The sequence below is a fragment of the Anticarsia gemmatalis genome, chromosome 8 (assembly GCF_050436995.1).
Source record: "Anticarsia gemmatalis isolate Benzon Research Colony breed Stoneville strain chromosome 8, ilAntGemm2 primary, whole genome shotgun sequence".
Taxonomy (NCBI): domain Eukaryota; kingdom Metazoa; phylum Arthropoda; class Insecta; order Lepidoptera; family Erebidae; genus Anticarsia; species Anticarsia gemmatalis.
In genome coordinates this window covers 11,588,593-11,612,355 of record NC_134752.1, presented here as the reverse complement: position 1 = coordinate 11,612,355, position 23,763 = coordinate 11,588,593, and the positions used below count along the sequence as shown (strand labels likewise).

Below are 23,763 nucleotides of genomic sequence, written 5' to 3'. Positions count from 1 at the left end.
GTTTAAAGCGCCTCCCTGTTTCAAATATCTCTTTTTTATTAGTTTTATAGACAGGTGAAATAGAATTGAAAGGTCAGACCTTTATAAAATTAAGGGAGTCTATAAAACTAATAAATTGTTCAATGATGAATTGCACTATCGTTTGACACGCAAGGGCAATACGCTGATGAGTTTCGGTAACTGGTGCACGGTAGGGAGCACAATCACGAGATCACATAAATTTGCGATACTTAGTTTCACAATTTTGGCACCTACATCTCGCGAAATAAGCTTTTTGATCTCGTGTGATCCCGACTTGCTATCTGCCTGTCCGTTTATACCTAGGTATATGTGCATATTTATTCATAGTAGGTAGGTAGATCTCTAGTTATGGAAATGAAACATATTGAAAGTTTAATTTGGTGAATTACAATTATTTGGTTAAAAAATAACACAGAAATTAATCAACTAACTAGGTAGGTACTAACTTTTGCAGTGGATGGATAAATGCCCCAAATGATGATGATGATGATGATGATTGATCTCAGTATAATGCTAGTAAATCAATCCTAAAATTTAATTAACCCATCCATTATCTTCATAACTTCATAATAGTCATATAAATTTTAACTCAGAATGGCAACACAAAATGAGTCAGCTCTCAGGCCCAGTGTTAATTACCACCACTTGAGGTCACACTCAAAGGTTACAATGAGATTAGCCAAATTATAAGCGAGATTGTTTTGCGAAAATTTTAAGATAGAGGTGTTACTTATAATAAAAGGTATATTTTTACTTATGATTTATTATTATAACAGAATCTGCAATATCAGAAGAGGACATATACATCTTATAGGTATCTAGTTCTAAAATGCATGATATTACTAGAGTATGTACCTACTACTGATGCATTTATGCATTCCATTAATTGCATGCATAATTAGTAAAAGACTTTTCTTTTTTATTACTGATGTTACTCTAAAATAGTGTGATATTTTAGGGAATCATGCAGACATAAATAAAGTATTTTAAATTATTTACATTTTTTTTTATTATTTAGTACCTACTTACTTACTTATAGCATAGGTACAGTTCATAAATATATATTTTTTAGAAAGAACCTAGATACAAACCTTCTTTAATGTATTCAGTAATTCAAGAACATCTGTTCCAATTAGTTTTGTCAAGTTATAATGAATGCTAAACAAACAAGGACTTGTTTTACATATTTAACTTAATTTTAAATATATTTGAATAAATAATAAGGGTGTATCATTATTAATTCAGGTTGTCCTAACAGCTATGTTGAATATGTATATAATTTAAGAAATGACCACATTTTTTTATGAGCCTAGTAAAAATTGAGTTTAATGTTACACATTAATGTTACATAATAAATAAGTAAATTAATTTTGGGGATATTGTATTACAAATCAATGCTATATATTCAAATAATAAATACTCCACCTAAAGCTCATATTGTTATATCGATTTTTAAAAATAATCCTTCCTGTGTAAATACTCTCTACCTATCTGATTAAAATGCTACTTTCGAAAGGAAATCCCAGATCCTCGGAGTCAATAAATCTTAATATTTAAACCACGAGTCATATTATTAGTTCGCCGATCCCCGGCTTAGCTCAGGGGTGGGACGAATGATAAATGCCCGCATCGTAAAAATTTATTAAACACACCGCACGAACCTCGCCGTGTTTACGCGTCCTGACATAAAACATCCAAAATATAAATTAAATTCTTATTCTCCATATTAGTAAATTCTCATAAATACCTCATAAGCCCCAGAGAATGCAGATCAAGGCAGCAAATCAAGAGTCGATGGGACAAATCCTTGCACAACCACTAAACTGAAATTATACGAAAATAAAACACACTAACACAAGGCGTTCACTACTTATGTTAAAGCAAATCAACACAGTGAACTATATCACGAAATAATTGTGTCATAAAACATCCAATAAACGTATATAAAATATGAAAACTGTAGCATTTCCTATTTTATGTACACCGGCAAACGATCTACACAACCACCGCTACAAAAATCTTTACAAAACTGAAAAAACATCAACTATGGTGTCGCTACTGTCGTCGATTAGCGCAAGCGCTGTCAAACGCATAAAAGCTAGTTTACACGGAATGAGAAATGAACAGCTAGGTACAATAAATTAAAATGAGACTGTTTAAGCTTTGATGGTACTTGAAAACCTTGTGCTTTTTACTTTTCGTGGCGTTTGAGCACGTAATAATATTATTGCTACATTTGCTACCAATCATATTTCTAAATATGGGTTCTTTTTAGTAACCACAAGTAGAGTGAAGTGTGAACTCTATTAATGACAGTTAAAACTGAACGACTTATGTCTTTACTGTCATCGTGACATTCAATGAATACTTTTGTATTGTTTTACAAACTTTTTGTATTGCAATAATAAGAAATAACTATGTTAGACTACGTTAAGCGAGTGATACTAGTACTTTCTGGGAAAGGTGGTGTTGGAAAGTCTACAGTGAGCACACAGTTGGCGCTAACTTTAAAAGAAAGAGGTTATAAGGTACTGCGATCATACGTATTTGAAACTTGTTGATACAATTGTTTAATACTTTGATACCCTGAATATATTCACAAATATTACAATACTGTTTTATGCCTATATTACTTTCAGGTTGGTTTACTAGACATAGACTTATGCGGTCCGAGTGTTCCGTACTTACTGAACTTGGAAAACCAAAGTGTTCACCAAGGGCCCGAAGGATGGGTCCCAGTGTACTTGGACAATGAACAGAGACTCGGTGTCATGTCAATAGGGTTCTTGTTAAGCTCTCGCAATGACGCGGTTGTGTGGAGAGGGCCGAAGAAAACATCAATGATCAAGCAGTTCCTTGAAGATGTGTGCTGGCAAGATCTTGACTATCTTATCATTGATACACCTCCTGGTAAAGTATAGATTTGATAATATTCCATTTTCACCTGATATTTGTAATTATTGTATCATGCATTGTATATGGTATAGTGTTATAACCCAGGTAACCAGGTTGTAAAGGTATGATGGGCAGGAATTTCATGTGAAATATAGATACTCAGCTGCATTCAGTGAGACTGGAAGCGGATAAACTAACACAGTTCAAAGTTAAGCTAGGCTGATGATGATAGTATTGATTGTAATAAAGTACCAACAAGCAGCAAATACCTAAATGGTTATAATAAGTTTATGTTATCAGACTGTGGAGGTTGTGGTTTGACATGTTTAGATAATGCTGTGATAACATTGTTATATTACTATGTTTAAGTTTCTAAAGTTAATTGTCATGCCTATGTTTAACATTTATTTTTGCTTATGATAACTTAGCAAATAATATTATTTCATGTGAAGTACTTATGTATAAGAAATAAAAGAAAGTTCTAAGAAAAAGTTTTAAACAGGAACAATTATGAGACATGTCAATACTTATTATTTCCAGGCACTTCAGATGAACACATAACAGTGATGGAGAACTTACGTCATGTGCCTCAATGTGGGGCAATCCTGGTAACTACTCCACAAGAGGTGGCCATTGAAGATGTGCGTAAGGAGATCACTTTCTGCAGGAAAACTGGTATACCTATACTTGGTATTATTGAAAATATGAGTGGGTGAGATAAATTGCAATTTGTCTAAATACTTAATGAAAAATATGTTTAAAAAAAATGAAATTATTCACTAAATAAAATGAAAATGGCACAAAGAATTGAAAAACATTGTTACATGAGCTAAGCCTGAATAATTTTGTGGCACCTGAGAAATTCTTTTAAGAAGTTATGTTAAGATTTTCTAGAAGACAATATGATATGAGTTTAAATTTGGTTTCTCTGGGCTAGTCTTTTTTCACTGTTATTTTCATTTTCAGATATGAATGTCCAACATGCAGTGAATGTACAAACATATTCTCCAGTGGTGGAGGTAAATCTTTGGCAGAAATATCCAAAATCCCCTTCATGGGCAGTGTGCCAATAGACCCACGAGTTGGCAAACTTGCTGGTCAAGGAGTGGCAGCAGTAAAAGAACTACCAGATTCAACCACTAGTAGAGTTTTTACTGAAGTAGTGAATCAGTTGTCTGATTCTACTAATGGCGTTTAAAAACGGTTAATTTCCACTTATCCAATCCAATATTTTTATGAAATTTGTTTCAATAGTTTAACAGAAATTTCAGTTAATTTTTTTAATGTATATCATGCAATAGTATACAAAATTGGTTTGGTAGTCTTTTTTATAATTGTGTTTTTTTTCTGAAATACAGAATATGGAGTAATGATGTAATAATGATAAAACCTAAACATACTATAATTGCTCATTGTTTACTATTTAATTTTAAGCAAAAATGTTATCATTCCTATGAATTGAGATGTAAATAAAATACGTTTTGTTATTAAGAGTCCATTTATTTATATCCATAAAATACATAAAACACTTTCTAAAAATGCATTGTTTTTGGTCATACATGTAAAATTTTATGTAAATACGGGCATTTGGTAAATATTACCCTGATTTGAAACAAATTATTTGTATTACTTTAAAAAATTCTTACAATCGATAAATATTATAAATTTTCTCCCGCACAGAAACCAATCAGTCATCTTTTTTAGCTGCGTAATAAACGCATTAAACTTTTGTTTTCTTTATAGATATGAACGCGAAATATCCAAAATTATCACTTAAAGACTAGATTGCGTATAATTTACGCATAGTGGAACTTGGTGTCATAAAAATCATTATCTTAATACTATTTTAAACTTGTTGGTAAACAAACTTAACTGAGAATAAAATTTATTTCAATCAAAACAAAAAATAAACATTTCATAGTCCAAGGAAAAAATTATACTTTTTATATTTGGCACAGTAATTTGTATTATTCAGCACCTACAAAATAAATTCGATTCCTACGTATTTTATTAATCCCGCTTAATTTTTGACGTCCTCACTATCACTGATATCTTTTCAGTCCCATTTAAGAGTTTCCAATAAAAATCACATTCTATATCACTTTGCTAAAATAATTATCATTCAACTTACTACTTAACACTGATTTGATTCTAAACGTTTAGTCGATTTATATTAGACACCTACGCATCTAACATTTATTTTCTCTATGCTCATATTTTGGCGGCAAATTACGTCTAACTTTTTAGATCCCTAGGCGCCAGCGGGCCCTAACATTTGGTTAACTGTAAACAGATCCATAAAAATATTCTAATTCTTAACAAATGTTATGATATTAAAGGAAAAACAACGATAATAAGAAGCACTACAAGGGCAGTCAGCCATATTTTTTAATACTGGACTTCTTTTCATTAACTGTCATCTACTTTCTGAACGTGAATAAAGTGCCACTTATTACCGTAGCTCCTTTACAGACATTGCACTTAATTTTAAGCTTTATCCCTAAAAAATAGAGTTGGTTTCAGCGTTTTACTCATTCAGCCACATGAACTGCCGGATCTCTTCTTCTGACGACGGGCAGCAGTGAGGTGGCGCCTTTTGTAGGATATGACGTAGTTCCTGAGAGAAGTAAAAATATGATTTTAAGAAAAATGTTACATTTTTATTTGGATGTTTCTGGGTGGGTTTATATTACACCATACCGGAAGGAGTCCAAGACATACCAAATTATACTTAGTCAATCTTCAATAAACCCAAAATTTACGAAGCAATTATCTTTGTGCAAAAACATTAAGTAGGTATTTACTTTGAAAATCAAATAAAATCATGGAGACTGTCAGCTCTAACATGATCACGCATCTTTTATTTACATTTAGGTACCTACTGATGAGTTGAACTGCTTATGTGTGGCCAACAAGAAATCGCAATTTATATAGGTAAGTAGGTAGGTACCTATCTAGCCCATGACAATAAATAATATAATATCAGCAATTTCCCGGTACGGTGTAAGATAAACAATCGCATACATAATATAGATACGTGACATTGTTCATCCGTGGCTCGTGCGGGGCGCGGCCCCGGCCCGTGTCCGGGTCGGTCCCGGCACGCCGCCACACATATCATCCCTTATTGCGAAGAAAACAAAATAAAGAAATAATAAATACCATGAATAAAGCATCGCGAGCATAGTCGTGAGTTCTAGTGAAATAAACGTGCAAATGTTTACTAAACTATTAAGTGGCATCATTCTGTACTAACTCATTACACTATTCTTTCTAAAATGTATATAAAGTATTCTTAATTTCAGTACAAATATCCACTCATATTATTAAAGAGTATTTTTGGTTAAAGAAATTTTGTTTTCATCTTATTCCTCAAATATAAATTATGTATTGAACAATTTATTTTGGATGTCAAGCCTTCTCTGGAAAGCAAACAGTCTGACAATAAGCAATATAGTATTGTGAGGATAGAGCTGAATAGAGAAGCTATATTTGTTATTTTTCAGCACATTCCAAAGGCATACAAAAGAAAATAAATAATTATAATCAACAGGCAGTGAAGACACTATTTTATTATTCAAATTCTTCACAAACTAGTGGCAAACTTCCCAGTAACTTAATTTGTCAGTACAGAATGATGTAAAAGAGCGTCGTAGAAGGGGTTATAGTGTAAATGTGTACGAACCCCGACTATATTGAGCCACCTGTCCTTATCCAGTCGGCCGGTAACACTGCGGCTCAACTTCTGCGGGCCAACGACACATGGACTGAACTCGCGTGCCTTCTACAATTGCTTCTACTGATTCTATGTGTGTACTTTATAATAATTTAGATATAATGCTCGGGTGAGTTTGTAACTACGTATGAAATACTGTAAGAGGAACTGCCAGACGATTTCCTATCCTGTAATTAAGTTCTTAACTTCTACGCGACACGTTTAGAATATGCTTTTTATGGTATATTTTCGCATTTACGACCCGCGGTTGTGCTGTATGGCGCCTATTATCCTTATAACATACACATAGGTATGCTGATAGTAAATATATTTTTCAATATCTGTATGAAATATATAAAGTTTAATTTAAGTGAATCCAACACGTAACTAGGTACATTATATTTGAATGTAAAATAAAATACCTTATTTTATACAGTGATCACTGAAATATACAAAATGTTAATACATAAATGAATACATAGTTTATTATATGTTAAGTATGACGTAAATTTACACACATATCGACGAAGCGATTGTACAAGGCATGGTGACTTCATGTTATAGATAATTATGGATAAAATATACATACAATATGATAAATGAAACAAACAAATCATGATTTCAAAATCTCAAACATTTTAGTAAGACACTGTAAAGCCACGATTGTTGAAGAAATTATGATCATTAGTAAAACACAAGCTATCAGATTGAGCAACTAATCTTTGTGGGTAAAATTATTGCAAAAGACAAGAATAAATATCACATAATTTCTAATATTTTGTGAACGGTTATCGAGCCATACAAGACAGACGGTCTTAATAACACTAAAAAACCATTATAATGATTATTCAAAAGTAGTTCTTAATATTATAAAATTTAATACCTTTCTTTAAATTCCCTCACAACACGTTTTTGAAAAAGAAAACATGCTTAATATGGTCTAAGGAACCATAGGACAAAGAAGATATTTTTTTTATATAATTTCCGGTAATATAATCCGAATAATATATTATGTTCACCGTACCGGTTAACACTATAGTCTATTCTTTTTTCTATCTACCCACAAAGGTTACTTGCCCTCGGTACATATCATAGTCAGTAGAAGCCCTACCTTCATAGCGTTTCTGTTCCTCTGTGCGGCGACGAGGTGGTTCACGACGGGCGCGGGGTACTCCTTGCCGATGATACAGTTGGCACGCTCTTGTACGTCGATAGGGGCTTTCCAGGGTTCGTAACTGGGGAATTGATTTATTAAATCTATTAAAAAATGGTATAATTCATCGCAAAGGTTAAAGTGCTTGGTCTCGTTGAACTTTAATTCATCTTGCAATTACATCGAATTTAAAAATACGTAGTTATGTAAACAAGTTCCCAACAATAATTTATAAACCTTTCGGTGACGACGATCTCAAGTAAGAAAAAAACATATCACTACATACATAGACAAAATGTCTGTGAGAAAAAACCATGTCCTGTGATGATTAACGTTCATCCCGTAAAAAAAATAATTTGAATAGTAGGAAAACACAGACACAGGCACATGTAAACGTGATTAGAGTGTAAAATTTACTACACTCACATGTACTCGACAGGCATCCGCGCCAGTTCAGGCACATATCTCCTTACATACTCCCCGCTGGGGTCGAGGCGCTGGCCGAGCCGCACCGGACACGCGCACTCGCCCGAGTCCAACAACGCTTCAAACGCTGATGATGATACCCACATCCAGTTGCCAGCACACACCGACCTGGAGGAACAAAAACACGTTATTTTAATTCAAATAAATTTAAAAGGCCTCATTGCTTTATGCAAGTATTTCAAAAAATAGAAGAACGCCACCTATCGACGGTAGAGGCAAAAGGTATCAGTAGATTCAGTAGTAATTCAGGAATGACAAGGTTAAAATTAAATAATCTCAATTATTAAACGAAAAACGTATTTACAGTTCAGATTTCATAATAAAGCAGGCAGTCTTGAAAGCTTGCATCGGTAGGGAATTCGCCTTAGTGAAATTTGAAATCATGGTAATTATTTCTCTACATTTTATTCTATTTACATTATTATGTCCGATACCTTTTTCAATTTTCTCTCAACCAACATCTGTCATTGTTGGCAATTTTGCAAAAAAAACTCACCATCGAAAAATCAATCTTAAATAACTATAGTCTCCTACTAACCAGTCCGCATCGAGCAGGTACTTGAGGAAGTGGTTCAGTCCGTGCTCCCACGAGAGCCACAGCGTGCCGCGCGTGAGGAACGAGGCCACGGTGTTCCTGGCGGCGTGGTGCAGCCAGCCCTCCGAGCGCAGCTGGCGCATGGCCGCGTCCACGAACGGGAAACCTGTCTTACCTTCCATCCATCTGGAATATACAGAACATGACTACTTTTTTAGCTCTTATTCAAATGTTAAAAGGTATTGTCATGTATAAGTCGAGTCAAAGGTGAACACAAATGAGAAACTGTTAGTCTGGGAAGTGTATTTAAAATCATAGGAATTTAGCAGAGCTTACATTCTTTGAACTCAACCTTCATAGAAATGTAAGTTTTAATATTATAAGAAATGTATATGTATATGTTGATATAAGAGTTAATGTTCAGAGATGATAAGAGACCACATAGTTTCACAATTATTTTGTTAAAATAACTAATATTATACATACCTTTGTAGCTCGTCTCCCTCAGGGTTCTTCCACGGAATATCAAGACAGATAGGGTTGTTGGCCATCTGACCGTAATTAGGATTGTTCACACTCATTGTGTAGAAATATTCACGCCATATTAGCTGCCCTGAAAATTATTAACAAAACAATAAGTATAATTATATTCATTGCCAATTCAATAAGTGTATTATTTAAAGACTATTTTTGATATTTGTATTGATTTAAAAAACTGTAGAAAACAAAGAATTTGCTAATAAGGTGGAGCTTTCTCAAATGGTATTTGTCACTTTATCAATTAAAAATTCTAAAACGACAGTGGTGAAATCGCCCATAAATATATGAGTTTTAATTTACCTGTTATAAAGTGTGTTGCAGACAACCTTCCCTGATGTACTTGACGGTACAAATCTTGTACAGACCAGTAGAAACTAAAATTGGAAAATATTGTAACACAACATACGCAAAGGTGTTTCCAACAATACGCTGACAAGCTATTTAAAAACACCTTTACTTATATAAATATAGAAGTAATTGAGAAATTAACGGCTTTTTTGTTTGATTATGAAATGGTTGAGAACAAACTTACCTCCTTACTGAGAGGCAGCCGAAACGTAGCGCAGGACTCAATGATATCGGTGGTCCGAGTAAATCGGGATTACCGTGCGTTGGCAAATATGAGCCCCTGGAAATGTTAAAATTAAATTTAATGCTTGCAGTTATCGTAGTTTCATCCCTAATTAAAAAGTTCATATACGACCCACATATGCCCAAAACTTATTTATTACCGATTTTTGTAATTTTACATTATGTCACGTGCTGCGTGCGTATAAGTGCATAATTTTGGTCATTTTCGACACTATGGGCAAATATAGGTTAAGTAACCTACTAAACCACCACATAAGTTTGGTAACATTTTACATTGTAATTATTCTTAAAAAGCATTGAACAACTTGAACGACGACCATGAACAACATCAACACTAGGTTGTTCACTAACCATATGTTAAATAAATACACAATGTACGCGTGTAGCGTACACCTACGTGCACGTATACGTAACACACATTGATAATGCACAGTGCTTCACATGGTTAATTATTATAATATTACCTGCAGAACGTCTCATATTCAACGGCAAGACGTTGTTGCATCTGCTTCAACGCCATGGTCTCGCCGCCCACCCAGCGGATCATACGAATGTCCTCGTTCTCCAAGAACACGCCCAAGTCTTCTGGCTTTGGGGTCTAAAGGAATAATATTGTGTGTTAAAATAAAAGTATATTTTTTAGTATTCAAAACAAGTGTTCTAAAATAAGTAGAAGGAAAAAGTATACAACGTGTTACTATAGAAAGAAGAGAAAAAATACTAAAATGTATTTTCTTTTTATCGTTAAAAAAAAACAAATAACGAAACAAGTTCCCAATATGAATATCTATTACAATTTCCATTTACAGTCGATCTCGTTCAAAAAATACTCGCAATTAGCCAAAGTTGATAAAACGAAAAAGTCTTGTTTCCATAAGAATCTACTCGTTTGTAGAGACGAAATAGCATTATAGAGCTAGAATGAGTAAAACAGAACAGTTTTCCAACAATACTGTTTATTGTCTAACAATCAATAAGTATTGGCCGTGAGCACCATTGAACTTGAAGAGATTATAACTGACATTGCCACGACGATAGATATCTACGTAACTAGTAGATCTTAGCTTTATGAAATGATTATACAATGACTTTCTGAGCATTAGTAGGTATGATGTAATATTTCGGCTAGATTGAGGTAGGACACTTTTTTCTTTTAGCTTATTTTATTTTTTCTTTAATCGGCTAGCTTGCTCAGAATTGTACTTATGCCAGCAATATGTTATGTCCACAAAATAAGTATCAACATTTGGATATGTTTCAAATTATTTTTATTTTCATTTTAGACTTGTAATATTAGGTTGTACCGAGCGCCGCGCTCTCTGTCTGACAGATTAGCGCGGCGCGCTCTTTCGTTTGTTGTTTCACGCGCGAAAGAGCGTGTGTGTAAAGGCACCTATTGTTTATCTACGAGTATCTATCTTTTCAGCCCATTTCTATCCACTGTTGAGTATAGGTCTTCCCTTAGTGTGCCATTTTTTAAGATCCTGCGCTTGTCTCTTCATCTCTCTAACAGTGTGAGTTAGTAATTCAAATAGAAGATGTAAGTAAAGTATTACCTTATCAAAAACAGTGAATTCTTGGTAGAAGCTCTCGGGCAGCGTGCCAAACTTGACGCCTTTCAGGTTGACTTCTGGAACGGGACGTGGCGGGTCTCCGATGGTGGTTACCGTGTGCTATAACAAAAAAAAAATCCTTTTTAATTACCAATCATTTCAATGGCAGGAGCTGCTGTGTACAAGTTAGAAAATAAACGCAGCCCAAAATTATTCTTGCAAACCATTACAGGGTTTAGTTTGATTGTACGATTTGCGGTCGAGTCACGTTTGTTGTTTATTTCAGACTAAAGGAATGCAGATAAAAGGGCATGTAATATACATACATAGATATACATATAAATTAGCCTATAGCACTATATTCCGTCATTAAAAGACTTAATTGTTCTCCTTTATAATTTAAACACGTACTTCATTTCATCTCTGTATCACCCCAAGGTAGACTGGAAGAAAATTTGACATTAAGCCGCCTTTATACAAATTTTGTATAAGAAGTTTAAGTGAACGAATAGTTACTACTCTTACCAAGAACATCTGATAAGTAAGCGGCGGTATTCCCCCGTTAGCCTTGATGACGGTGTCGGGCTCCCACAGCGTGTGCGACACATGCTCGCGGCACACGACGCCGATCTCCCGGCACGCCGCCTTCACGCTGTCGTCGCGGGCGCGCCACACCGGCTCACAGTCCTGCTCGAAACATAACTTGCGGATACCTGGACATTGAAGAAAAAGCATCATCAGAACACTTAAGAAGGCTGTCCTTCTTTTCAAGTTGTTTAATAATAGGTATTGAAGTGTTTTTCTCCATCGTAAAATTACGCAAAATGGAAGTAATCTTAATGAAAACGAGTGAAACTCCAGATCATAGTTAGTTAAAATATAGGTTCGAGGTATCGTGAACACCTGTGGTTTCGGCAGACAGGATTTATTTTAAATCTTTTATTCCATTCCATGGGGGTAAAAAAGGCCTATTTTAGCTAAAAGGAAACTATGAGTCTCTCATTAATCGAAAAGTTCACATAATATTTCGTACAGGTTTACAAATTATCGATATTTTGACTGGTCACGACTTTTACGAGCTGATATTTACACGAATTAAAATGTATCTCTGGATAACAACAACAGTTTTCTTCACTCACCGAACTCCTCCCAAAGTCTCCTAAACACGACATTAGGCTTCCCCTTGATCATGATGAGTCTGCCGCCATACTTCTTCAGTTGATTGTCGATGTCTTCTAAAGCCTCAAGCAGGTAGCGCATACGGTTGTAGCCTACGACTTTTGTACCTGGTGGAACGAATAAAAGAGCATTAAAAAGCCGGAGAAAATATAGTAGAATGGAATGCCTAAAATATATTGTGGAAAGCTGTAAACAGGAAAACCCAATTATACATATTTTTCTTGACCCTGAAGTCCAGACTAACCCGACGAATCTTCTTTTAAAGAACTACAGAGATTTTGTAATTAACAATATAACATGCCGCAATTTACGTTTGTAGTACCAAACGCAACGGATTCTGGATACATATTATACTTTTTTTTTGTCTTATGCAAAGAGTAGTAGTCAAAATGGAAAGTCCATTATGCCACCATAAATAGAATACTCAAATACAATATTATAACACATCATTATCTATTGACGACGTAGATAATATCAAGTATTACGACCTAGGCATTGCATCGACGGCCTTGCGAGCTCGTACCACGCGGAAGAATGCAATTTTACTGAACAACTGAACTAATGGCTTGCCTATAAAACGTGGGAATTCTTCTAGGCCTTTAAAGATGCTAAACTCGTTTTTGAAGCGATGTGCAAGGATATTAAATTAAGAACCTTATGGCTTCTAATTGAATGCAAGCTGGAGCCTATTCGTAAATCTTTGATCAGAATATTTGAGCATTAATTTCTGAGGTCAAATAAACCAAGCTATTTCTATTTACGTTCAGTCTTACGTCGGTTGCAATATGATAAATAGTTTACACACAGTCCTACGTTTTCCAATCTTAGTAGTAGTGGTATTAAAATACAAAACAAATAACAGTACAAAGTGCTTCAACAGTCACTAACTGCCAACCAGATCACTTCAATACATATCGATGACTACCGTGGCTAGTATTATCATTGATTTGAAGCCTTTACCTGCTGTTTCTCCATCAAAGATGAACATGGGGAAGAAAGGTGCCTTCCTGTCTTCCACAGCACTGTGCAGCGCCGGGTTGTCGTGCAGACGCAGTCCGTGGCGGAACCATAGTACGCTTCCACCTAACATTTTGGTGCTAGTGTTTTAAGTCCTGGGAACAAAAACTTACGGTTTAGCTATAACTTGTAGACTATTGATAAAATTAAAATAATAAATACGTGTGACTGGATATTTTAATTCTGCGACCGGTGCTTTTGTTTAAAATTACCTGTCATAAGAATAAACAGACCGATAGAGAGTCTTTTGGGCCTAAGCAACTATCACTGCATGTATTTATGATTTCTTGCTGCTACTTGTTTCATGCCAATATACATACAGAAAGTAACTAACTACAAGAACTATCATTATAAAACCCCTCAAGAAGGACAACTAAAGTACTTATTAAACAGTCCGCAATAATTGACAATCATTGATCGATATCCCATTGTCAAAGGCAAGTCGTAACCGAGACGACACGACGTAATTAAGGACGTTCCAATCACACGATTGGAAACTACACACGTGATTCAACATTAGTATAAGTTTACAAGTAAGATTGCAGACGGGAATATTGGCCAACTCTTACGAGAAGCCTTACAAAAAGGCCTTTTCTTCAAAACATTACTGGGTAAGTAAGTTAGCCGACAGTTGAGCAATTTTCCTCCCGAAATAGATGCGGAACAAATGGTCGTCTGGAACTTTTGGTTATGTAAGAAAAAAATAAGTAAATGGTGGCTAAAATGAACACCTTAATACAAAAAAAAACACATTCTTTTAATCTTCACCCGGGAGGAGAAGAATTCTTCTTGAGATAGTATTTTAAAGAATAAGAACAATTTTAAAACATTATTTTCAGGCAATCCACTAATGTTGACTAAACTGCTTTTAATTTTTATGTTTAGGATCTTCAGGTATCAGGACTATTTCCTTAATTTGACACAGACAAAACTTACTATTGCGTATCATGACAATCGGGTTCAAGGTGACCTCTGGATCACGGAAAGGTTCGTCTCGGTTCACCGATAATACTTATTCCCTGTTACGAATGGGTTGTAAACAAATGTCCTTATTATGGTACTAATCATTAATTTAAAGGTGAAGGAAAATCTAATCACTAACGCATATAGAAATAGTACATAGTTTGTACCGAGTGCAGTCGGCAACGACCTTCAGTTGCAGCCTGCTTCGATGACATAATACCGATAACAATTGTATAACAAGCGTAAACTTATATTAGTATAAACAAACGGTGGAAAACAGGGAAACTTGATATGAATAGTATTTAGTATGCATCGACATATTTGCGATTAGATTTTGTAATATTTGCACGACTATTTATTTTCCGTTTTCCGCTGGTATCATATTTTGATGAGTATGGTATCCATACATGTAGTAGATGTTTCGAGACGAAAGCAAGCATTTTAAAAGTACTTGGTATGTACTCGTATGTTTTTTTAAGTCTTTAGGAATATAAAATTGTTATTTAGGATACAAAAGTTGTATCTGTAAGCAGTATTTTGGGGCAAAGTTACCGGCTGACAAAACAGTTTCCAAATATATGTCCCATCAAGTATACTGAGTTCAAAAAGAGGACTAGGCTTCAGAATTGTGTTAATAAATTACGGTTCACACTAAGCAAATACAACATCCGACAGCATACAAAAAAAACCATCGATAATCTAAATATTACAATACAACAACCACGTGATTTCGCGATAGCTACGATACAGCCAAGAAATGTGCTCTATAGATACCAATAAAATAAACTATTGTATTAAAATTAAAGTTTTGCATGAGGAAGGTAAGTTTCTGCACTCCAGTCTACTCTATCAGTCTAGCAAGGTCTGAGTTTCTTTGCAGTAAGTTTTTCTCGAATCCAATCTAACCACCGTTTCAATTACAAGTGAAACCTAACTAGGGTAGGTCGTTCGAAGGCTTTGCTATCGGCTCGTTAGTGATTTAATTAGGTCACCCGTGTTATGATAACATAGCTGTTAAGGGCATGTTGATAACTAATAACAAATTATGTGTTAGATATAGAATATAAATCCTTCTTAGTCGTACTGACTTTGAATGTTTGCAAAAATTCAAATTAATTTCTTCTAAATTTTCAAATAATTCTTGAAGTTCAGTGGTGTATTTGTCTTATAGTAGTGTATGTAATAGGAAATGATGTATCTGTTTTATTTTTTTACTACTTTTATTAATGGGTTACACCAGGTGCATTATACAAAATTCTCGTGGTTGTTTAAATCGTATATTAAAATGTTTTTAGTTTTCTTGTCTTTCTTTACGTGAAAATTGCGAATATGAGTAAATATGATACGCAAGGAAGAAAACATAAAATATACTTGCGACTTTTACACATAAAAATTATAGACAAAAAGACAATATCCTCTTTCTTAAAGATCTACTCGTAATAAGTTATTCTCATCCGTAGCAAACGAGTTGTAGCTGGCGTGTAATCAAGCAGAATTAGTAAACGCACCCAAGGTTCTACGATATGACGACTATACTAACATCAGATGCAACATTTTCAGGAATAAAATACGATAGGAATGTAAACAAATAGAGAAAAAATTTGCACCACCATAAAATAAAAAAAAAAGTGGAAATCTCTGGAGCCATTATAATATTTTTAAGTAAAACCAAACGTAACACAAATTCATCGACGGAAAACAAAAAAAGCAAAATTAATTAACTTGGAAATCCTTCCGAAAATCCGTATAAATCTGTCTGATCCCTCGACATCATTAAGCAGAGATAATCCTAGACGCGGCCCGGTTTGTTTACAATATCGAGATCACGCGAATATAATCCGACAATCCGGCCAAATGAGCCGACCGCAACTGCATCTCTATAAAATGCATACGCAAAAGGCACAATATAATGGCGCGCCATTATATCGATCATCATTAAATAAAAAAAAATAAACACAGGTAATAAAAAAACCATAAACAATAAACACTCACTCGATAGGCACAATTTGAAAAAGGAATCCCCTTCCGCACGTGCCTCTGTACCGCGAGACGAATGCGCACTGAGGGCGTCACTCAACTAAGCAGCAAATAAAATCGTACCTTCTAGAACATTCTACGTTTCCGATATCGCACAATAAGCAGCCTATGAAAGTCAAGCGACCACTGAAACTTGAGCTGTGAAAATTGTATTAACATCACTTTTCGCCGCAAGTTTCTTTAGTTTTAAAAAGGGGTAGGTAGGTCAAGGTGTTCTGGTTAAATTAAACTTCATGCTTGCCGGCTGTAGTAGAAGGTTTAGATATTGATAAGTTCTACAATAGTTCTAGTTTCCAACGAGGGTGTTGAAATTGAATGATTAAACATGCGAGGTACTTGTGGCTACTCGAGTGCTATGAATGTGCGAACGACCCGGCCGTCATTTGCAATTTAACTGCATTGGTTCGACAATTGAGGTCGATAAGCGAATCCTATTGTTATCACATCGAACCTTCGGGATAATATTCGAGGATACAAACTGTATTATAAGTATGTTGACATCTACTGACAGTTTCAGCAGAAAACATTATAAATGAAGTCTTTCAAGGACTTCGTATCGTTATCTACATTACACAGTATTGTCATCGAAGAGAAGTATCTTTTCTGGAATACTTGAATTAAATCGGCTATCAAATAAACAAATCTATGTACCTAATACTGTATTTACTAAAACGAGTGTAAACTGTACAGGCAAACGCGTTAAATCTTGAAACGTGTTTACAAATAAACATTAATTTAACCTATTACTGTACGACTGCTGGGCAAGGTTCTCCTGTAATGAGGGAGGGGTTAAGCCTAGATAAGTGCAGCTTTAGGACTAACAAGAACCACTATCACCATAAACTTACTATTATTTTACCCAACAAAAATAGGTACATAATATTATGAATTCCATGAAACAGTGCGTTGAACAAGCGTGTCGATGACAGCTCTCAGGCTCTCCCTAGGCACCGCCTACGTCTTGCCTGCGTCCCACACTTCTGAGTACAGGGCTAGACGTTAAATGACGTACAAACAAACAGACAAACCTTCTCATAATCTTCAATAGAAAATGCTGTTTTAAATTAAAAAGTGCAATAGCTAACTGTATAATTCCTACTGCGCTGGTACTGGAACTAATTGCCCCGTCTATATAAGAGAAAAGTCCAAAGCGCTTATCTTACAGCCAAAACCAAGATCATTGTTCAATTTGTTATAGGCTTTCCAATATAGTCTCCTTACACAATTAAACAGTTTATTTATTTTACTTAAAATTAATTTTATTCTGCATACAAAATAGGGAGCTGCTTTTACGAAATTTCACCACTAAGTTAAGTAAGATTACCAACCGTTTTATCCCGATTTTCTCCTGCCCAAAACCACTATCAGAAAACGCAATTATTACATTAGATTTCAATGTTATCTCACTATCAGTCTAGTAATATGTTACAGTAATATCACAGATAACATGACGTACTAGTAAACAAACAACATCGTTGTATTGAATCACTTTATCGGCTTTATGTCCGGCGCAGTTCCGACTAGTTTGATTGGCTTAGTTCATGCAGATAACATGTAGTAACTAACTAACTATGCCTATGTAGGTCAGGTTTTGTGTAGGAAGACATATACATATAGCTTAGGGACAGAAAATTGTTATAGCACGTTTACTAATTACACCTATAATGTACTAAAGGCCGCCCGTGACTTCGTCCGCGTGGAAACCCTTCTCGTATAAATCCCGATCCCTCAGGAACTCCGGGATAAATAGCCTATATGTTATTCTGGGTCTTCAGCTACCACCAAATTTCACCGTAATCGATTCAGAAGTATTTGCGTGAAAGGGTAACAAACATCCATACATATGTACATATCACAAACTTTCGCATTAATAATATTAGTATGATTTCTAAATGACGTGCTGTACTGACGGACCTGCCGACACCAATAATTGCAGAATTAACCTCAAGAAGATTGATGCTGACCAAAATGTAAATACTTAATATAACAGTAATAAGTAAGCAAGTAGTCAGTAGTTTTTTGGGAAATCAATTAAATAACTGTGTTATAAAGATGTTTCATAAATAAATAAATACCCCATTTAAAAAGCCACAGGACATTTACCATAAGCTTTTATTCAAAGTGGTAAATGCTTTCAGGCTAAAGTGGAGATGGCAGATTGAATTGGATGCTTGCCAGATTTCCTGGAGATTGCGAATATTGGAAAGACAGTTTAGTCCATCAGGTCGACTTTTATTATTAAAAACTGAATCCCTTAAAAAGAACTCCATAGGTACCTAGCAATTTTATAGGTACTTAAGCTATTTCTTGATATTTCGCTTCGGTAAAAGCAGTATAAGTATATAAAATACTTAAGAATCAAAATAAATCATTGCTTATGTAAGAAAAGTAATACTTTATCACTTATAATGTTAGTTCATGCATAGATTCAGGAGCACGTCACACAACAAGCCAGGCAACATATACCTACTGTTTTGAGGTCACAGTATAATGTTTACAAATAAAAGCGAACAGTTCACGAGATACAGCTGCGATTTGCAATTTACCAACACATACTTAATGTATGTCATGAAACTGTAGTAGAGATGTTTTTCAGGATAAATCGACTTTTCTAATAGGTCTAACATTTGCAACTGAATGCTGCGTAATTTAGGAACGCTGGTTTTGCCTAGGCTTTCGAGCTGGATAAATGTTTCGTAGACAGAAGGCTGTTGACTTTCTGTCCAAAACTTAAAAGAGTGATGTAATAAATGATGAAAGCAAAGATTTCATATCTACCCGAAAACGGAGACATAAATAAACTTACTTTAGAAAATGATTACATCAACCAGCCAAAGCTTGGTAAAGACTTGATTAGCTTTTGGAAGCAGTCTCTAAAAATATTGAGATTTCATTGCAAAATACAGTAACTGAAGTGTTTTGCAATCAAATTACAATATTAATATTTGGTATCGATTTTGCGAAATAATAAATTATTCAGATTGACCTCAGATTAAGTGTGAGATGCAACGTATAAATGCATTACAAATTGTTTATCACGATGGAAAACATGCAAAAACTTTTCCGTGATGCATTCTACATTCACAATAATATATTCGTACGAATACAAATGCCCTGAAAATATATTAACTCTGCTTATTTCGAGTGCAAAACAATCTTTTGTAAGAAAACTCGGAGTAATGTTTTGCGAATGTCGAGTGAAAGTCGTATGAAAAAGTCTGAAGAATAAAACCTAAGTATGGCTTCTTATAACTTTGTTAATTGAATCAACTTCTACAGAGTTGACGAGCATAAATAATTTCATTTTGTTATGAAAAATGTTTTCATTTACTTCAGATTCTAAGGCTTTCTATTATACATGCGATACATAAAGAAATATTTTCTTAACATCTGTACGGTTACATGTTATCGAACGGAACTGAATAGAAGTATAGTTTAGAGTTGAGGTAGGTTTAGAAACCGCTTAGAATGATCATATACCTACCCAACCTTTCTATTTCAGACATACTGCGACATATTTACATACAGACATATTTACTTCGGACATATTGCGACTGCATCGTTGGTGCAGTGCGCTTCAAAACACAACAACTCACATTTGTTACACAAAAAGTAACAAACCCGCTTAGTTACTTTAACCTCTCCCAAGGATATCCCTTTTTTTCACGCAAAGACTATGCAATTTGCCGGAAAAACTGTTTTATTTGGCAGATCCACCCCTCCAAAACCCTAAAGTCAATTTTATTCACCAGAAAGACAAACAGGAACCTAGTTATCCGTCCAGTTGTCGTTAGTGATATGTGCTCGACACAAATCCTTTACGACAGTGTCATAAACAGTTAGTGCCGGCAAATAGTTATTATGTCACACACGTGAGCACGTAGAGTATACTATAGGTAGCTAATATTATATGCATCAGTTGAAACACGATCATTCAATCTTCTATGAATACCGCTGATGAACTGATTTACTTTAATAACATTATTACGTAATATTTCTATGCTTTTGTTGCGAGTTATTTTTAAATATATTTATGTAACGTTCATAAAGATTCTTTACAAAATAGTCCTTGTAGAAATAAAAGCAAGTTTTACTTTGATTGCGTAAGGGCTAATGAGAATTTAAATTATAAATCACTGGAATATTTTGATAAACTACCTCAATAAGTAATAACATTTAGGGAAAGACTATCCGATAGGTAAAGTAACCAACAGACAAAAATTATGCAGAACAAATAAAGATCTTGAATAGAGTTGATAAAGAGGTTGTGATCAGGATATAACTTTGAAAGCAAAGGTCTTGCAATCATTGCCAGATTTTTTATATCGTTTCATCGACATCTTTTAGACTTGAAAGCTTAGTTAAAAGAAAACCAATGTGGAAAATGGGAAAGCTATAGTAGGGCAAAAGGTGCCAGGAGCCATTTTGGCTCAAAGTAACATTAGTTGTATGCAGAAAGGATTAACGATTGACTGTCTGAGCGGCAGTGTAGTTTTTAAAACTGCTGCTTCTGTTCATAATGTCACCCTTTATTATATGACACTGGCGTTGGAAAAGGCGAATCGTGGAAACGTAGGCACTAATTTTACAGTGTAGGTACCTACACCTTGCGGTATAAAAGGCGTTATGAATAGAACTTTTAGCTTGCTTTTGAAACGAATGTTTTTAACGTATATCATAATCATCACCTTACATAATTAAACTAGGTATTACAGTTCTATAAATAACTATATTTTCAATTACTCGTCACATAATTTCTACAGTCTTCAGATATCCGATCGCCTTCAGCAATAAACGACCTAGATCCGACCTATTGTGCAATTTGCACTCAACTGTGTACTAAGCAAAACTTCTTTACAGTAAATTAGCCTTTAAAACAATAACTTAAGGTTGATTTTTGTATATTTATGTCTGAAGAAATGTCTGGATCTTTAGTGCAAATGTCTTTTAGTATTATGCTGAGCTGTTTATAGGTAATATTTCGTTACGTAACGGTTCCGATAGGTATCTTATGTCTGTAATTGATATTCAAACGGTATTTTCTTTGATGAACAATTGTGGTCATTATATCCAGGTACACCAAAGTCAATATGGTATGTGTGTATAGTAAAAGGAATTTTATTATTGTTATAACTTTAGATTACGATACTCCGAGTTGTATTCCAGAAAAAGGTAGCGTTTGCTTTTTTTAAAATAATGTTATACACCTAACTCTTTCATAAAATAAATATTTTGAATCTCATAAAATTACTATAAAGATGTAAAGTATAGCAAGTTAATTGCAGTAACAACAGATTCTATAAATAACAGAAAATTATCATGAGTAGCCATTTGATTCACGTGACAATGGCCGTCTTATTAATTGGATGCTTAGTGACTTTGCTATGCAATTTATGCATGTTTAAATACATTCTTTTTCCTCTACCTGTTTGAATGTCCCACTGCTGGGAAAAGGCCTCTCACCTTTTCTACTTAATCACTATATTGGTGGCAAGTAGTTGGAAAATAATATTAAATTGTGTACAGATAATATAAAAGTGGATCGCAAAAATAAAAATTCAGATTAATTAAATTTGATATCAAAGATTGGGCGAAGTTATATTCCCTGATTCTGTTAATATTAATATTTATTTGCTCTTTATGAAAGGGTCTGTATGCCGTATACACCCCTAATTATTAGTAATTATAGATTAACTAATTATTTTTTAATGTACAAACAGCAGTAGACAACAATTATATTATTTCCAACTTGCTTAAACCTGAAATACTGTTTAATTTATCTCCTGACAACCATTTGTAATAGATGAGAGACAAGAATCATAAAATTTATCTATAGATATGTTGTTTTGTTATCTAGGTCAAGGCTGAGCCCCCAATTTGTATCTCACATGTCGGACAAAACAAATGTTTTAACTATTGTAGATAACTTCAACCAATACAAAAAATAGTAAAATAGTTCACAACTTTTCTGATTAAGTTTCTGAGCTAGATTTCTGAGCTAATTCATACTAGATTAACATGACATTTACATTTCTATAGCAGGAAAATATATATTTCAAGCATATAATAGGTAAATTTCAACTGATTGTCTGTTATAGGATAATAGATTTCTTCTTTTATTTATCTTACATTAAAAAGTAAGTATTTGTTTTACTTTTATTTATTGCATTCTGGTTGTAATAGTTTTTTCTCATAGACGAATTTAAAAAAAATGTAAAAACAGAAAATTACCAACATTACTAAATAATTATAGATTAACGTACCTACTCATCCACAACAATGTTAATATAACAGGCCTAGAGATGGACACAGCATATTAGAAATAAAAAATAAAGAAACAAAATAAACACTCACCTTGATGATAAAAGCAAAACAGCTGATTGAAGGATTTCTGGCCTATATAAATAAACTTCAGTGGCGATGTTCTATAATTTATTTAAAGATTGTTATGATATTAGTTTTGTTATTATTTGTTTAACACTCATTGCGACGTAACTAGGAAGTTATTGAGTTAATAATTCTTGCTTGACGACACACATTATTTTGCTTCGGCTAGAAACAGTGTGGCCCACGTGCAAACCATGCGTTTCGCAATAAAAACGGGAGTTTTAACATAGTTATTCGCAATCGTATAGTAGTAAAGTTTCTCTTTCCTGTGACAAAAATATCCAGAAGTGTATTTTACAAGGTATTTAAAAAAACCTACACTATTGATTGAATAGTTCTCGTTATGTGTAATTCATATTATATGCAAAATCTCAATGTTTATAAGTATTACAGTAAATTTAAAAAGTTGGGGTGGTATCCCTAATCTTAACTTATCACAACTGTCAAATTGTTGTCAATTGTCAATCAACTTCAACTGTCATCATTACCTTTAGGGTTGCCCAACCTCCAGCTCGACTAAATAACTTAATTAGCGACACGCGACAAAATATTAGGAATAATTTCTATACTTGTTTGATCTACAATGTAAAAACGAATTGGTTTTGGGTCCGCAGTTAGCCATCAAAACCGAACTACTCCATGTATAGCGGTTTTTAGGCAATCTAATGTAGTAGTATAATTTTTTGCTTCA

At 34.2% G+C, this 23,763-nt stretch overlaps 3 protein-coding genes across 9 annotated transcripts in view; 1 reads left to right on the top strand and 2 right to left on the bottom strand.

The window, feature by feature from the left end:
* Positions 1–2,046, bottom strand: part of LOC142975107 (protein tweety-like) — an 82,531-nt gene extending 80,485 nt beyond the window's left edge. For all 5 annotated transcript variants that reach the window (XM_076117788.1, XM_076117793.1, XM_076117791.1 and 2 more), the window contains exon 1: positions 1,769–2,046. The gene's annotated coding sequence lies outside the window, so the exon portion shown is untranslated. The remainder of the gene's footprint in view (positions 1–1,768) is intronic.
* A 316-nt stretch (positions 2,047–2,362) lies between these two features.
* On the top strand, positions 2,363–4,407 carry Nubp2 (NUBP iron-sulfur cluster assembly factor 2). Its single transcript, XM_076117786.1, has 4 exons — positions 2,363–2,549; positions 2,661–2,931; positions 3,457–3,628; positions 3,883–4,407. Exons 1-4 carry the CDS (start codon positions 2,439–2,441, stop codon positions 4,112–4,114), a joined length of 786 nt encoding a protein of 261 aa, XP_075973901.1. The 5' UTR covers positions 2,363–2,438; the 3' UTR covers positions 4,115–4,407.
* cry (circadian regulator cryptochrome) lies at positions 4,396–23,259 on the bottom strand. Of its 3 annotated transcripts, none has more exons than XM_076117784.1 (14): positions 23,040–23,259; positions 13,629–13,780; positions 12,629–12,775; positions 12,015–12,202; positions 11,493–11,609; positions 10,401–10,534; positions 9,878–9,973; positions 9,646–9,719; positions 9,292–9,418; positions 8,809–8,991; positions 8,211–8,378; positions 7,743–7,866; positions 6,602–6,661; positions 4,396–5,533 (listed from the first exon to the last, which is right to left on the bottom strand). In XM_076117784.1, the coding sequence occupies exons 2-14, from the start codon at positions 13,756–13,758 to the stop codon at positions 5,444–5,446; spliced, it is 1,638 nt and encodes a 545-aa protein (XP_075973899.1). In that variant the 5' UTR covers positions 13,759–13,780; positions 23,040–23,259; the 3' UTR covers positions 4,396–5,443. The 3 variants fall into 3 exon arrangements, with proteins under 3 accessions (XP_075973899.1, XP_075973898.1, XP_075973900.1); XM_076117783.1 differs by lacking the exon at positions 23,040–23,259 and adding an exon at positions 16,641–16,798; XM_076117785.1 differs by lacking the exons at positions 6,602–6,661; positions 23,040–23,259 and adding an exon at positions 16,641–16,797.
* Positions 23,260–23,763: the final 504 nt, after the last annotated feature.